Below are 15,076 nucleotides of genomic sequence, written 5' to 3' on the forward strand. Positions count from 1 at the left end.
CTATAGCGATGAAACCCTCGTATCGTATATGACAAGGTAAATAATTGGTATATGAGTAATTCCCTCCTGTTCTGAGTTTGTGCTTAGACAGCAACCTTCTGCGCAACCCACTCAGGCGCAACCCTCACCAACTCACTCGCACACCCCTCCACCGCTTCTGCTAAACTCTGAATCCCACTGTCCCACCTCCTAATCTCCGGCCCCCCCGCCTCCTCACTAACCTCAAAGCTGATAATCCCATCAACCTGATCAATCATCCCCATCAACCGTCCTTGCTCGATCATCGTCGAACAATAGGCCTCTGCTTTTGCTGAATCGACACCGAGAAGGGAAGCGAGTTCGGAGATCCGGATGGTGTGGTAGAGGTGGGTTGCGGCGAGGACGTTGTGTTCGAGGACGGCGCGAGAGAGGACGGTTGTGCCGTCTGCTAATAAGGCTTTTTGGTGCTCGGAGAGGGTTTCAGCGAATGCGGCGACTTCAGCAGGATCGATAAGGCGGTCCAAGAACATCTTCTCCAAAATCGAGAATGTGGAGATCTGTTGAGAACGGTCGTCTTTATACAGAGTAGACAGAATTCTCGAACGCTGTGGGCCGGCAGGCGCCAATACAGCACAGGTGATCGAAGCACCTAAACAATGCAACCGCTCTTCGTCCGCAATATCTGTCACGTATGATAATTCATGATACTTCGCCGCCGCAGCCAAGAACTGCCTCTTCGAATCGAGAATCCTAGCTTGTGCCAGCTTGAAATGTAGCTGCGTGACTTTGTCTGATGTAGTATGAATGAGCATCTGTGCACGATTGAGATATGTGTCCGCAGCAACGGTATCCCCGACTTCGAGGAGGTTGCGGAGAATGCGGACGTAGATGTTCAGTTTGAATTCCTCCGAGATGTTCCTCTGACCAGACTCCAGCGGAATTGTCTGTAGGATTGACGCCGCAGCCTCGTTGTCATTCTCCGCTTCGTATATATCCGCCAATTTCTCTCGTAATTGCGAATCCTGCTCCTCAAAAGAGGTGACTCGGGGCGAAATACGCTCCAAAGCGTACTTCACGGCAGTCGCTCTCGCCTCATGACCGGTAACCTTATCCACCAACCCAACAAGCTGCGCAAGAGCAGGACGCGAAATAGCCAGACCCACAGACTCGTTCAGAATGGAGTCAATGCAGGCAGACAGACCAGCGGTATCATTCCCCTTCACCAGCTCCGCCAGGACATTGGTGTACCCATTCAATTTCTCAGACTGAGCTGAAAGAGCCTCAATTTGTGATAACGTCTCCTGAATCGACATATTCTCTTCTTACCTCGTCGACTGTATTGCCTGATGTTCGTACGCAATGGTGCTTTGACCTGCGATGTCCCTGCACAAGGGCCTTCGTACACCCATCTTGTACTCGAACAAGCCGAATATGAGAGAGCGTCCATGACAAGCAATAGCGATGTGATCGATCTCTCGAATGCTACCGTTTATGCACACGTGAGCTCTTCGGCTTCTTCGGCTGCGGATCGACGGTATATCCGGCTGGCTGAGGCTACGCTGGGATTTGAGAGCGGAAGGCGGATCAACTTGAGTGATTCGCTCGCAGCAGTCTCCGCGACTGGTAAGTTTCATGTACTGTACCATATGGATCTTTCTGACTGTCCTCGTAGTACACGAATCTCCCGCACAAGGTACCATCGAAGTCCCCAGCTCCCAGCCCAGCAACCCAGAATCCTCAAGCGTTCCCTTTTACGCTTATCCCACGCCAACTCCCTACTTGACAGATACCGTGTTCAAGACGCCAGAGCTACCATTGAAGAGGAAGCATGATGCTCTGGCGTTGTTGGAACCTCCGGTCCCCAGTCCCATGCCGTATGAAAGTTCACCTGAGCTATCTTCGCCGGTGATCACGCCGACGAAGCCTATCATTGGTGGCACTCCTTCGGGATTGGATCGCCTGGATGTGGATGACGCGAATACCGATGATACGCGGGACACATCCTCGAGTGATTTTCCTACTCCGACGCCTTACCTGACTGGATATCCTCCAGTATCGTCAACTGTACCGCGCCCGGCTCCGGTCGAAACCTTTCCAATAGTTACTGCAGGAGGCGCAGGCCCAGCTATTGGTGTAAGCGGTTGGACAGACCAAGATGGCACCTCTAGCTTCCCGTATGCTTCTCCAATCCCTTACATTCCGAAGCCGTACGTCCCGGTCATACCCACGATTCCTCAACCTCTCGATGATGAAGCGAGTCAAGGCAAGGATGGCGCTGGTACAACGGTAACGAACGATGCCGGAAGAGACGTGCGGAAAGGTTCGGCAGTGCGGGCTGCGATGGAGCCTGCGGTGAGTGATCTCACGAGAACCACGGGCAACAAACCCCCTGAGTACGACTCACAGGACGTTTCAGAGTCCGAACTACACCCTAGTCTTTCTTCTCTCATCAAACAGAGCCACCACATCTTTCCACCTCACGAACCTCACCTCCACTCCAACCCACCCCTGATAACACCCTACCTCCGCACTCTCCCAATCTCAGTCTACCGCCCCACCGCCACCACCCGACCCCTCCGACCCATGGAACGTGGATACTGGCGTATCGATGTGAGAAGCTGGGAGAAGGAGGTGAAGACTAAGTTCTGGAAGTTCCTGTCTGCTGCGATCGTTAGTAGAAAGGCTGGGTGGGTTGTTGCTCATATAGAAGAAGAAACACGGGGAGACGTGGTGAGGGTTTACTGCTGGGGTGAAGCTGTTGGGTATGTGTGGTTGTTGCTCTACGCTGTGTCGGATAAGAAGACGAAGAGGGGAATTGAATGGATTGATGCGGCTGGAGAGGTAGTCATACGCGTATAGGAGTCATGAATGATGAATAAGACTACAAGGGTAACCGGCCAAAAAGTTTATTGCACAGGCCGTCCGGAAGCTCCATATGTCCACTGATCGGCTATATGACGCCTTATCGATTAGAGGCCCACCCGTGTGACATAGCCGACGGCTCATATATAAGCAGCTCCGACCCAAATTTGCATTGTCCACGGTCCCAAGAGCCATTCAAAAATGACTGAAGGCCACATTGAACCCAAACCTCATCCTTCGCTGAATCTGCCACCTCACGGCTCAATTGTCACCGTGAAGATCATCAACACGACCAGTGACCTAGTGTGCGGTTCAGATGGTTTCATCCAACCAGTCCTTGAGGGCCATGAAGTTCTCAACCTTCCAACTTTCGCTTTCCTTATCGAGAACGAGACACTCGGCAAGACGATCTTGTTCGACCTTGGTGCACGGAAGGACTGGTGGAATTTGGCACCCAGTGTGCAGAAAGTGCTGAAGATGAGCATTAAGGGATGCAATATTCGTCAGGGGATTGATGAGATTCTCCAGAAGGGCGGTGTTCCTTTGGGCGAAATCGAGTCCGTGATCTGGAGTCATTGGCACTGGGATCACTGTGGTGATATGTCTTTGTTCCCTGGATCAACTGAACTCGTCGTAGGCCCAGGCTTCAAAGGCGCCGTGATGCCTGGATATCCGACAAATCCGAACGGTGTTCTACTTGACAGTGATTTCGAGTAAGTTTTACGCCTCTGATCTCGCCGCACCAACGCTGACTTCCTTCATAGAGGACGCGAAGTACGGGAGATTACCTTCGAGTCTGATTTCAAGATTGGACAGTATCCAGCTCAAGACTTCTTCGGCGATGGCAGCTTCTATCTCCTCGATGTACCAGGCCATGCCGTAGGGCACATTGCTGGTTTGGCACGGACCACGGCCAATACATGGGTCTTTATGGGCGGAGATGTCTGCCACTTTGGGGGCTCTTTCCGGCCTACTGCTTATGCCCCCATGCCTCAGGAGATCCCGGCGGACGTACCGATGGACCCGTGGTTTCCCAAACCCTGCCCGTGTACTTTCTTCACAGATCTGCATCCCAACCCGGACAAAGGCCTGGCACGTACCGAACCTTTCTTCCAGGTGACTCAGAAGGAACCGAGTTGGTATATCGATCCTTCTACTGCGCAGCAGAGCATCGATAGGCTACAGGACTTTGATGCAGACGAGAACGTATTCGTTGCTATTGCTCATGATTCTGGGCTTATGCCCGTAGTAGAGTGGTTCCCTCATGGGACAATGAATGACTGGAAAGAAAAAGGATGGAAAGAGGCGATTCACTGGGGTTTCGTGAATGATCTTCCTGTGAAAGGGAAATCCGCCAAGCCGGATCTTGCGCCGGGAAGAATCCGAGACGGCAAGGTGGTCGAGTAAACTCGTGCCGGCTGAGGCTCTGTTATGACGTATGCTTACAACTGCTGTTACACCTGATCTTGAAGCTTTGGGTCGAGAAATCGAAGAATCTCTCATGTGCATCTTCCGCAACGGGAAATATAAGCTCCATGGCATGCATACGCGTGCGTAGAATGACGCTCAAATTAAACTCCTTATCGATAGACAGTGGGGTTAAAAAGCAGTCGAGAGTCGCTTCCTTCAAATTTTCTCATCATCGACTGAAGACTTCTTGAACATGAACTGCGATATGACCGGCGAACCTGCGACGGCCAGACGTTCCAGTGTGCAAGGCACCTTAGATGTGCATACCTATTTCGACCCTAGCGGCCTCCCCCGCTACTCCATCGATAGGCCGCCAGCTTACGACGCGGATGTTGAAGATTTGAACGCAAATCTCCAGGGCATCAAGAAAGGTGTTATAAGACTTTTGACGCTTTTAAGCAGAATCCTTGCTTCAGTCAGCTTTGCAGTCCAGCGCTTGCGGAGGCACATGCACGCTGGCTGGGTCAACGGCGAGGAGCGTCCGCATCAGCCGCTGCCGAGCTTTTCACACGAACTGGCCGGTGTCGTTGCCTTCCTAATCATTCTTCCATTCCTTGTGTTGGTGAAACTGCCTGTCAAGATCGCAGTCATCGCCATCTGCAAGGTGTTCCGCGCCCTTTCTCGTCCCATCTTCGATGGGCTCAACCTTCGCGAAACTCTCAAAAGTTGGGCCAAAAGTCCCTTCACCGCCATGTCCGATCTGATCAATACGGCTATGGGGAGCAACGAACCCACCACGCCACCTCTTGAACCCCAGCATGGCTCAGTCCTCCCTCCTCCTCGCCGTGGAATCCGCGCCACTCAAATGCGCCGTCAAGTTGTCATCCCCGTAACTCTCTGCGAACCTTCTCCCGCCGATTACGAAAGGTTCTTCCAGCTCTTGGATCGTCTGGCGATGGCATACGACAACAACGAAGCCTCTGAGGAGTGCGGTGTCTTTGCTCTCTTGGCGTGGTATTTCTCGGCGGTCGTAACAATGTTTGATATCGCAGTCGATGGACGGTCTATTCTTGCGAAACCACCAATGGGTTTGATTTGCCTTGCAGTTACTGAGTTGTGTCAGAATAGACAGGGTGCTGCGGGCGATGACTTGATCAAGTGGTTTGTGACACTGCGCAAGAGATCTATGGTGGAAAGACTTGAGCAGCAGGGGTACCTATAAACATGGGAGTAGATGCTGTTGGGGTTTAATGAATGAGGCTCAAATTTCTCTGTGGTGCTCCGGGTTATGGTTGTGGCAGCCGGGTGATGATCCCTCAATGCTAAGCTCGGGTTTGTAGATCTAGATAGAGCGTGGGTATTCTTAGTATGAATTTAGATAAAACCTAACGCGCCTTCTTCGGCTGCAACAACTCCTCAATCTCCTGTCTCCTCTCCTTTGCCCTCTCGATATCCTCCAGGCTCTCTTCCAATGTCGCGATCTCTTTATCGTACGAGAGTTTCTCCGTATCACTTCCAATCTTCTGCAGTTCCCACTCCTTGTTCTCGATCTTGACTTGTGCGTTGTGGTATTTGAGAAGTGTTGGGCGGTGTGAGAAAGTAACCAGAGTGATCCCAAAGTCTTTGGCGCTGCGGTACATACTTCCTTCAACATCGCTCGTGACTGCACTCGTAGCTTCATCAAGAATAGCAAAGGTAGGCCGGTGGTAGAAGAGCCTAGCAAGGTTAATCCTTTGCTTCTCGCCTCCACTCAGAACATCCTTCCAGTTCTTCTGCGTGTCAAATCCACCCTCTCTCTTCCTCAAGTATGCCAGCTTTACAATCACCAAGATCTTCTGGATATCTTCGTCATCACGACCAGCGGCCACCATATCGACGTAAGTATGAGGGTAGATTACTTGGTCGCGGAGAGACCCAACCGTGAGATATGGTCTTTGCGGGATGAAGAAGATAGAGTTTTGCAAGGGCTTGCTGAGCAAACCGCGATAGGCCGGCCAAAGACCAGCAACGACTCGTGAAATGGCACTCTTCCCGCAACCGTTCGGTCCGGTGAATATAGTATGCTCGCCGTCCTTGATAGTTAAATTCAGCTGATGTATGATTTCTTCCCCGGATTTACCGGCCGGTGCTGGTAGGATGATGGGAAGGTTTTCGAATCGAATTCCGTTGTATCCTTCTTGTACAGTACCGTGCACATCAGCAAGCGAATACTTAGCCGGGAAAAGCTCGCCCTTGGGTGGAGTATAAGCATTGGCGTGAACTCTGTGGAGTGTGCTAAGCAGCGTGTAGACGCGGGACGTGTATCCACTGAGCTCGGCGAGGTCTTTGTACGAATACTGCAACAATGTCAGCCGGATTCGTCGATCGTGAGACTTTACGAACCATCAGACGAGCACCAGCTTCTGCTAGAGCAAGAAGAATGCGTTTATTGACAATGAACGCTCGAGTCCTGTCTCTCTGGCGCTGTGCCTCATTGACTGCGGAAAGGGCGCCCGAAGATCCTCCACTAAGCTTTGGTAGGAAAACGGGTAGGGAGCAGCAGATGAGGCCAATGGCTGACCAGGAGTACTTGATAACATAATCTGAGAACTATATCAGCATTCATTCGAATGGATGCCGCGATCAATGTACCTTCAGCCATTTCGTATGAAATGCGGATCTTGTAGACCGATTCAATATGCTGCTCAAGAGCCGCATATGCCCGCTCAAGGATACTCTTCTCCTGTACGAGTTGTTAGTCACCATCAAGCACATTGACTGGCACTCTTATACGTACCCTTTCAGCACCGTTGTAGAACGCGATCTCCTCCGCATTCGTAATCAGCCGACCGTGAGCATTACGATATGTCCCCTCAAGCTTACTCGACGCCGCTGCCAGCTTACCGAATGCCGGCGAGATCTTTCGAAGAATCGAAGCAGTCAAAACGTAACTGGCCAAGATCAACGTCATCGCTGGCAGACCAACCGAGTTCGCCAGCTGATAATTGAACACGAAGAGATCAATCAACGGCTTCCCGATGTTGCCGTAGATCGTAGCCGCAGTTTCGCAGAAGTTGCCGATGTCTTCCGTCATGAATTGATCAATACCCTCGATTGCCCCGTCAATCTGTACTTTGTAGTACACTGACTTGTTGTTCAAATATAGATCATTGACGTAGCGGACGAGTCGTGTGCGGAAGTCTATGGAAATCTTGGACTGCAGGTAGCGGATCATGGAATTCGTGTAGGAGGCTGGGAAAGCAATCAAGAGCCATAGAACCAAACCCTTGGTAAATCCTTTGCCATTGGCACCAACCAAATCCCGCACGATGGCTCCATCCAAACGTGCAACAACTAGCGAAAGCCAAGTCCTCGCAATCAGGAAGCAAGCATTCAGTCCGATGAGTAATGATACTTTCGAAAACAATCGAGGGCACATGATGGACCACAACGCACTGAACTGCTTCCAGAACCGCTTGTTCACCCCCGCCTTTCCTTCGACGGGAGCGGCTTGCTCTCCGCGTTTGTCAAGGAAGAGGCGTCTATGAGCCTCGAAGACAACATTACGAATTGGATGAATGACAACACGGTGATCCTCGTCTCTGTATGGTACGACGATCTCACGGGATCCTATAAGGCAGTTAGCGAGAGAAAATGTCTGCAATGACAACCCTACCATCCGGAAGAACAATAGCCGAATTACTCCTGCGCAGGGTGCTCTTCTTTTCAGGCCGCAGCATACTCCTAATCTTCACAACAGCACCCACCACCAACGCAATGCCGGACATCAATGCTGCATTTCGAGCTTGTCGGTTCCGGGAGAGGTATGCTCGAAGCCATTTCAGGAGGATAATGGGTTGTTGACGCAAAACTGCCATTGGTAGCAGCTTGGAGTTGACGTCCGTCATCGTCAACCCATGAAAGAGACAGCACCTTCCGTTTGAATATGCTGATGGGTATAGAGATGGTGAATGGTATTCTGGTGATGTATGCCACCACTCAAGCAGCTCAGCTCAGCTCATGTACCCCGCCCGGCCTTATCGGGCTGGCGTGGAGGCCGACATATTCACATGTCACAGTCTGGGGTCACTGAGGCAGTTGAACATACCCAGGCTGGCTTCAGTTTTCGTAAACTTTGAATGTCAACGGAAACATCTCAATTCCATCTGTGGAGCTCTTTAGACTGAAAAAACACTCCAGCTGGGCGGGCTGGTCATGCACGGGCACGTGCGCAACGTCGTCCAACGCGAACTCACCACCGACAGTTGTGTACAGCCATAAACAAGCAAACGATCTAGTCCGATTTACAGTATGAGTCAACAAGAAGCAGCATACTTCGTACCAACAGACAACAGAGGGCTGCGCGCCTGTCTGCTGTGTGGTATCGTCCACCAAGGCAAATACTTCAAGAAGTTCGGGTGCCCAAATTGTGAAGAGCTACTGCATCTCTCTGAATCGTCCGATGACGTTCTCACGGACTGTACTTCGACGATGTTTGAGGGTACAATTGCTATGATGAAGCCAAGAAGATCCTGGGTTGCAAAATGGCAGAGAAATGACGGCTTCGTGAGCGGATTGTACGCGGTGCGTGTGCAGGGCACGCTGCCCGAAGATATCATCGACGATTTGAGCCGAATGGGTGTTCAATACCGACCTAGGGTAGGATCTTCTTGATCCGGAAACGTAGAATCAACGACTAACTGTGGGGCCTACAGGACGGACAAGTCATCGACTAAGAATTGCAAATTGGGAGGAAGGGGGTGCGCGTCATCAGGCAAGCATTCGGCTTGTGTTTCAGGGTCTGCAACGGAGTTTACGGGATATTTTGTTTTTATGATGTACCTCAGGAAGGTGCTCAATTATACTATTTTGTTTGCGATTAACGTATAAAGGCTCGTATGGTATCACTACCCAAGAAGAGAAGGTAATGTGTGCGTCACATGAAATGACAGAAAGTAATAAAAAACGCCGTGTGTCCCGAAAAGAGAAGAATCGAAAAGCGAATGCTGCACTTAGCAGTTATGCAAGAACTCCACGCATCTCCTGACCTTCTCGTCGTCGTCGCCCTCCTTGAGGTGGCCAAGGTACATCCAGGCTACGGTCGCAATCCAAGTCTCTTTGGTATATGGCAAAGCAATCTCGATGTGGTCACCCCGGCGGATCTCACCCGATAAAAGAAGGCTGCCAAGGAGCGGCGCACACATGACAGCGTACTCAACGTGCAACGGCAGGTAAACTCCCTTGTCCTCCTCAGTCTTCCCCTCAACTTCCACTTCCTCAAGTCGTCTTGGCAACTCCCTTGACATAGAGAAGTTTTGACGTCCCGGCCACTGCGATCGGACCTTCGCCTTCCACGTCTGCCCATCCATGTTCTCCTTCGACAACGGTACAGCTTTCACGAACACGTGCGCCGATCGGTAATCTCCCAAATAACGCGAACCCATCTGAAGAAGCTTTTTCTCGATGTATGCTGTTGGAACATTGACGAGTTCGGGCCTTGGGTCAGGAATTTGCCATGCCTGCTCGAGCTGTTGAAGACAGACGCTCTCGGGGATTTGTGGTGATGTCGATGCGGCGCGCTCGGTGCTCTTTGGTGATACGTCCTCTTGCGCGGGTTGTTCCTCAGTGGTTGTTGGAATTTCAATTGTTACTGATTGAATCTCATTGGCAAGAGTCCTGGGTCGCTCCTTCTGGGTTTCGACATTGAGGAGAGGACTCGCTGGAGGAGACGCAAGCGCTGCGTGCGATCGTGGGCTGAGATGGAGGGATTGGAGACGCTTCGCGAAACCAGGTTGGTCGTCGGGGATCTCTGTCGTCTTCGCAGTCGGCAGTGGAGTAAGAATATCCTCGTGCAACCTCTTTGCTTGCGTCTTTGCCAACGACAGATCTAAGGGCACGGGCCGTCTGGAGTTTAAAGTCATTTCGTCGATTGATAGTGAAGAAGCCAGCTGATGTCGATGGATAGCAAGTACAAAAAGATGCCCAGGAGCGAATGACGGTTTATTTGAACAGGTGGCAGTGTTTAAAGAGTAGGCAGGCTTACGCGTGGGCGAGAATTGTCGAACAATGGGACGCATAGCTGACCGGCACACATCAGCGGGCCATATGAGAAGCCGAGTAGCTCCTAGGGTAATCAGCCATTGTATTCCGAAACGAGTTCCATTGTCCAGGATCGATTGACAGGCCAACGGTGCATGTCTCGCCTGGATGGACGGGCGCCGCGTTGAGACAGAGTTTCTTTGTTCTGAAGCCTGTGGCTTGGGATGGTGTGCTGGTCGGTAGTCTGCCCAACCAACACTAAACACCAACAACCTGCCCCGATCGCGAGCACCTGTACGAAACACCCCTACCGAATACGGCTCCGGTCCGAAACACGGCCAGGAGGTTTACTTACTTGAGCTTAAGTGTTGACTGCGTTCCTATTGTTTCAAGATGACCCGCTCAGCCCTCCTCATGCGCCTTCACCCGAGGACTCGAGTACAAGCCCAGATCGGAAACTGAACCCCATGTATGAGATCTCACTTAGGGTTTCGGGAATCAGATCAATGCTTTGGTTAGATATTCCGAAAGGAGTGCGTTCAACTTACTGATTCGCCGACCGAGCGATGACGGTATATGTCCCTCGGACGATCACATGCATCCCATGTGCCAGGTTGGAATCGCTATATAAAGTATCGTAATGCGTAAAGTACCCTACGCACCAAGCCGACCGTGGTAAATCTTTAGACGATCACTTCGGACAAAGCATTGCGGATGACCATTTTGGTGGCATCGATGTCTTGCTCCAGAACATCTCCCGTGCGCGCCGGCGGCTCCTCTAATCTCGTTTCCATCACTGTCACAAAGCGGCTCAGCTCTTCCAATGCAGTGCCAAGGATTTTCTTCCATTGCTCTGTGTTCATTCCCAGCAATGCTTGGAGGGCGGTGCCGTTCAGTATCTCTCGCTGTTCCCAAGGTGTCTCACCCCGCACAGCCGCGATCGCTTGGAAATACTGCTTCTGCACGAGGTGGAGAAGGTTATATGCTTCCGCCGGCAATTGCGAGAGCCCGAAAATACTCCCGTCAATGCCACTGCAGATAATAACTTTGCAGAACCCCTCTGGCGACCCCGCTGTCCCGGCGTTTGACGCCAACAATGACGCCTCCTTCATTCGCGAGATCGCGACAGGCAATTTCACCTGGAACGACCTCTTTTGCTGTGAGCCATTCATACTCGGTACGAAGCCCCAGACGTAGCCAGACTTGTCAGACGCAAGCACAAGCCCTGAGCCTCGTACCCAATGATCCAAGCCGAGCCTTGGTTTCGGATCAGAATAAAGAAACGCTATCTTCTTGGCGGCTTGGTCGTAAGTCAAAACGACAACAGAGTCCCTTTGTGTAGAACAATAGATCACATTATCCTTCACTGATATCCGTGTTGCGGCTGAGCGTAGTTTGAACGTCACCTCCTCGGGACTGAACCCCACTTTGTTGTCCGTCCCGTTCACGTTTAACGTGCGCACACAGATTTGTTTGCCCAACGTGGAGTATACCACGCCAAAGCTTGCTATTGATGCAATAGCAACGACGGCGTCGGCCGTACGGAAAGGCTTCAACCGCTTCACCCTTGACCTTCCTGGGTCGTCCTTACTCGGTTTGAAGTTCAGAAAGTGCAGCCGGCCACCGATGTCTACCCCGCCTTTCCAACCTGTTCCCGCGCAGACATAGTGATACATCACGCCAGGTCTCAACTGGATGCTCCACTCAAAGATACTGTAAATAACCTCGTTGTCTTTGAAAATCAGGCTATCAGTATCCGTGGTCGCCAAGGGGTATGATGTCTTCAAAGCACCGCTGGCAATATCAATGTACTTGATGTCCGAACGTGTAACACCTGAGGTCTCAGTAGATATGTTTGTCAGGACCGTAAATGCCCCAGTTCCCTTATGGTCAGTGATGACCCTTCTTGGAGTCGCCTCCAGGGGTATTGATCGGGTACAGAGACGGACTTCCTTGCCAACTTCAGCGAAAGCCAGCGCAGTGCCAGAAATGCAAGGCAATATGGGTGAAGCATCGATCAAACCATCAACAGACTTGGAAACAAGCGAGATGCTTTCCAATCCTTGCTCCATGACCATTTCAGCTAGGGTCACATCTCCAGCTTGTGAGGCGATGACTTTCCAAACAGCATCGCTTGCCACATAAGCCTCGGTTTTCGAGTGACTACGGATTTTGACCGGTCGGCTTCCCAGTTTCACCGTGTCCACTAACTGAAGTTGTGTACCCTCCTCCATCATCCGATAAAGTAGCATGTGCCCGGTTCGCGCACCAACGAGTAGCATATTCCAACCTTCATTGGCGATAACAACCGCCGATTCGGGTATGGCATCTTCGTACTCTTGTCCGTTTGATACGATGACTTTTTGGGTACATAGGTGCGTCAAAGCACTGAAGGGATCAATGTTGCACACGACAATCTCCGATGACAGCGTTCCTGCAATGCATATTCTCCCGGACAAGGGCCTTTCCGAAGGAGCCAACGGCAAGTCATATTGCGACAGGAATGTTGGCTCGGAGCTTAGTAACCAGCTCCCCGGCGTCTCCTCGATGCGCAGCCCTTCTTTCTTCGGCAATGATCTCGGTAATAATCTCGTCTCACCAGTCTTAAAATGTCTTGAACCCACCACGAGTTGCCCACGTAACACGTTCGCCGCAAGGACTTCCGACCCCATACCGAAAAGTTCAGCAAAAGAGGTCTTCTCGACGTCGGGCTCCGTCCTACCTGCGAGTGAAATAACTCCATCTCTCGTTACCTGAACAAGTCTCTCACCATCACGTCCCACAGCCAATGTTTCCTTTCCAGAATCGACCCCCAAGGCGTCTGTAACATCTTCAATCTCCCTTGTTTCGTAGTCATAGCACAAGCAGTTCGTCTCATTCCAGGGATAGGTAATGAAGACAAACACCCGGTGTCCTATTGTATCAGGAGCTGACCAAAGTCCGCTTATATTCTCGAAATCTCCGACTTCATCATGTACTCGTAACGGCAGTCCAGTTCTCAGCTCGCTGAACATACCCCCTTCGGACCGGCCATGAGTAACGAGGAGTCGCTGCTGACCAGACGTGGAGTCCGGCGGCGTATAGACATCAAAATCGAAGACGGGAGAGAGGTTAGGTAGCTCAAAATACCGTGTTACGGCTCCATCCGTTGAGAGCAAGTATACTCCACTCGAACACATCGCTCCCCCAGCAAACACCAAATCACCAGTCCCCATATCCATATCCAAGACCGCGAACGCAAAACTCCCTGGCTCAACCTGCCCAGCATTCACGACCGTCGCTTCTGTCGTGCAAGCATCTACCCGCGATATCCGTCCCGTTTCGTGCAGGAGATACACATAATCGTCTGCATAGCTTGCTTGTCGTGACGTTGCAATACCTGTGACTAAGCCTGCACCCTTGGGTAGAGGTGCGCGTACAAAGGCGAGGTCTCCACTTCGTATCCGCCCAGCTTCGAAAAGGCATGCTTCAGTCTCCGTCACGATGAGCGCTGAGTCTTTCACTTCATTCAGTGCAGTCATATGTAGCGGTAATGACAGCTCTGTTGGTAGAGGCATGTTGCCGTATTCGTACAGCGTGGAAAGCGGAGTCCCCGGGAACCATTGATACACAAGGACTCGTGGCTTCGCGGCAGCGGTGTCATAGATATATACCATCAGGTGTACCGGAACCCGACTGCTCTTCGTCTCTTCATCATCTCCGATCGGTGACGTGAACGTAGGAGGGGTAAGGAACATAGCATGCCAGATAACGCCCGGCACCTCAATGCTTTGTGTTTCCTGGATAACTATTGCAGCCGTATCGTTGGCAGGCTTGCGTATAGAGAACATTGCTAGTCGATTCTGAGTCGCGGCCACGACACCTGCTCGTCCTAGGGGGTCCAGGGCGAGGGACTGACCTATCTGGTCAATATCGTCGCCTAAAGTACCGAGGGGGTAAGTACCACACATCCCAAACGTTCCTGTAGAAGCGGGCTCAACGGTGGAGTACCGAAACCGAGGCTTGCCCGTTGTAGTGGGAGTGGACGAAGATTCTGCTGCAGGCGGTGCGTAACGGAGAAAGGCGAGCGTGCCATCCATGGAGGTATACGCAAGGACATCCGGTTCGCGTGTCAAGGACTGCGCATTTACACCAATGTCTAGTTTGGCAGACTCCTTGAAACAAAGGACTTGCGCGTCGCGTATCTTCTTGAACATGGGATGCTGAATAAGACAAGTGAGAGTGCCGTCGTCATTGACACGGTGCAATTCGATTGTGACATCCTAATGCTATCGTCAGTAAATCGCATATAGTCCTGAGAATTTTCTCACCTTGATCAGATATACCGCAGCCTCACCGCCAGGCAACCAAGATGGCAGAGCCTTCCTTACAATCGGCGACGGCACCAGCGTCTTACACAGAAAGCCGGGAACCTCGGTCGTCTTCTTCTCCCTCACCTCTTCCATGTCCAGATCCTGAGTCAATTCCGGGAGTGTATGCTCCATCAGTCGTCGTTCTGGAGGTTCATGCCAGTCTGTTTTTGTCGCACGCTCCAGATGTCGGGCTCGTAATTGGGTTTGAGTTGACCCCAAATTCAGGGCCTACTGCTGGTTGCAAAATGCTTGTCGCAGGCCTAAAATCACCCCTGCGCGTCTGACATCGACACTCCAACAAAACGCGTCATAACTCCATCAATATGCCTCCTAGGAAGCTGAGAGGAGCAGCCAAACAATCACTTCAGCTCAGGGCTTCAAGCCGCACCCCCTAACCCCCGCCTAGGTTCGAGGATGATTTGCGGTCAAGCCCCCCATCAAAACCACCCGCCAGG

At 51.6% G+C, this 15,076-nt stretch overlaps 7 protein-coding genes across 7 annotated transcripts; 3 read left to right on the plus strand and 4 right to left on the minus strand.

Annotated features, from left to right (window-relative positions):
* Positions 1–83: 83 nt before the first annotated feature.
* SAICODRAFT_53095 (COP9 signalosome complex subunit 4) lies at positions 84–1,292 on the minus strand (the record flags this gene model as incomplete). Its single annotated transcript, XM_019169194.1, has 1 exon — positions 84–1,292. One exon carries the CDS (start codon positions 1,290–1,292, stop codon positions 84–86), a length of 1,209 nt encoding a protein of 402 aa, XP_019026539.1.
* Positions 1,293–1,424: 132 nt separating this feature from the next.
* Positions 1,425–2,869, plus strand: SAICODRAFT_17182 (uncharacterized protein; the record flags this gene model as incomplete). Its single annotated transcript, XM_019165765.1, has 2 exons — positions 1,425–1,602; positions 1,652–2,869. 2 exons carry the CDS (start codon positions 1,425–1,427, stop codon positions 2,836–2,838), a joined length of 1,365 nt encoding a protein of 454 aa, XP_019026540.1. The 3' UTR covers positions 2,839–2,869.
* A 103-nt stretch (positions 2,870–2,972) lies between these two features.
* On the plus strand, positions 2,973–4,307 carry SAICODRAFT_69419 (uncharacterized protein). Its single transcript, XM_019170473.1, has 2 exons — positions 2,973–3,554; positions 3,606–4,307. Exons 1-2 carry the CDS (start codon positions 3,043–3,045, stop codon positions 4,246–4,248), a joined length of 1,155 nt encoding a protein of 384 aa, XP_019026541.1. The 5' UTR covers positions 2,973–3,042; the 3' UTR covers positions 4,249–4,307.
* Positions 4,308–5,636: 1,329 nt separating this feature from the next.
* On the minus strand, positions 5,637–8,108 carry SAICODRAFT_5376 (uncharacterized protein; the record flags this gene model as incomplete). Its single annotated transcript, XM_019169230.1, has 5 exons — positions 5,637–6,587; positions 6,634–6,833; positions 6,883–6,973; positions 7,028–7,860; positions 7,907–8,108. 5 exons carry the CDS (start codon positions 8,106–8,108, stop codon positions 5,637–5,639), a joined length of 2,277 nt encoding a protein of 758 aa, XP_019026542.1.
* A 215-nt stretch (positions 8,109–8,323) lies between these two features.
* On the plus strand, positions 8,324–9,104 carry SAICODRAFT_185021 (transcriptional elongation protein Spt4). Its single transcript, XM_019165964.1, has 2 exons — positions 8,324–8,889; positions 8,946–9,104. Exons 1-2 carry the CDS (start codon positions 8,542–8,544, stop codon positions 8,964–8,966), a joined length of 369 nt encoding a protein of 122 aa, XP_019026543.1. The 5' UTR covers positions 8,324–8,541; the 3' UTR covers positions 8,967–9,104.
* SAICODRAFT_185026 (uncharacterized protein) lies at positions 8,943–10,629 on the minus strand. The gene has a single exon (XM_019165965.1). It carries the CDS (start codon positions 10,305–10,307, stop codon positions 9,243–9,245), a length of 1,065 nt encoding a protein of 354 aa, XP_019026544.1. The 5' UTR covers positions 10,308–10,629; the 3' UTR covers positions 8,943–9,242.
* SAICODRAFT_69424 (uncharacterized protein) lies at positions 10,588–14,799 on the minus strand. Its single transcript, XM_019170474.1, has 2 exons — positions 14,580–14,799; positions 10,588–14,531 (listed from the first exon to the last, which is right to left on the minus strand). Exons 1-2 carry the CDS (start codon positions 14,751–14,753, stop codon positions 10,953–10,955), a joined length of 3,753 nt encoding a protein of 1,250 aa, XP_019026545.1. The 5' UTR covers positions 14,754–14,799; the 3' UTR covers positions 10,588–10,952.
* Positions 14,800–15,076: the final 277 nt, after the last annotated feature.

The sequence above is a fragment of the Saitoella complicata genome (genome assembly GCF_001661265.1).
Source record: "Saitoella complicata NRRL Y-17804 unplaced genomic scaffold SAICOscaffold_3, whole genome shotgun sequence".
NCBI lineage: Eukaryota > Fungi > Ascomycota > Saitoellomycetes > Saitoellales > Saitoellaceae > Saitoella > Saitoella complicata.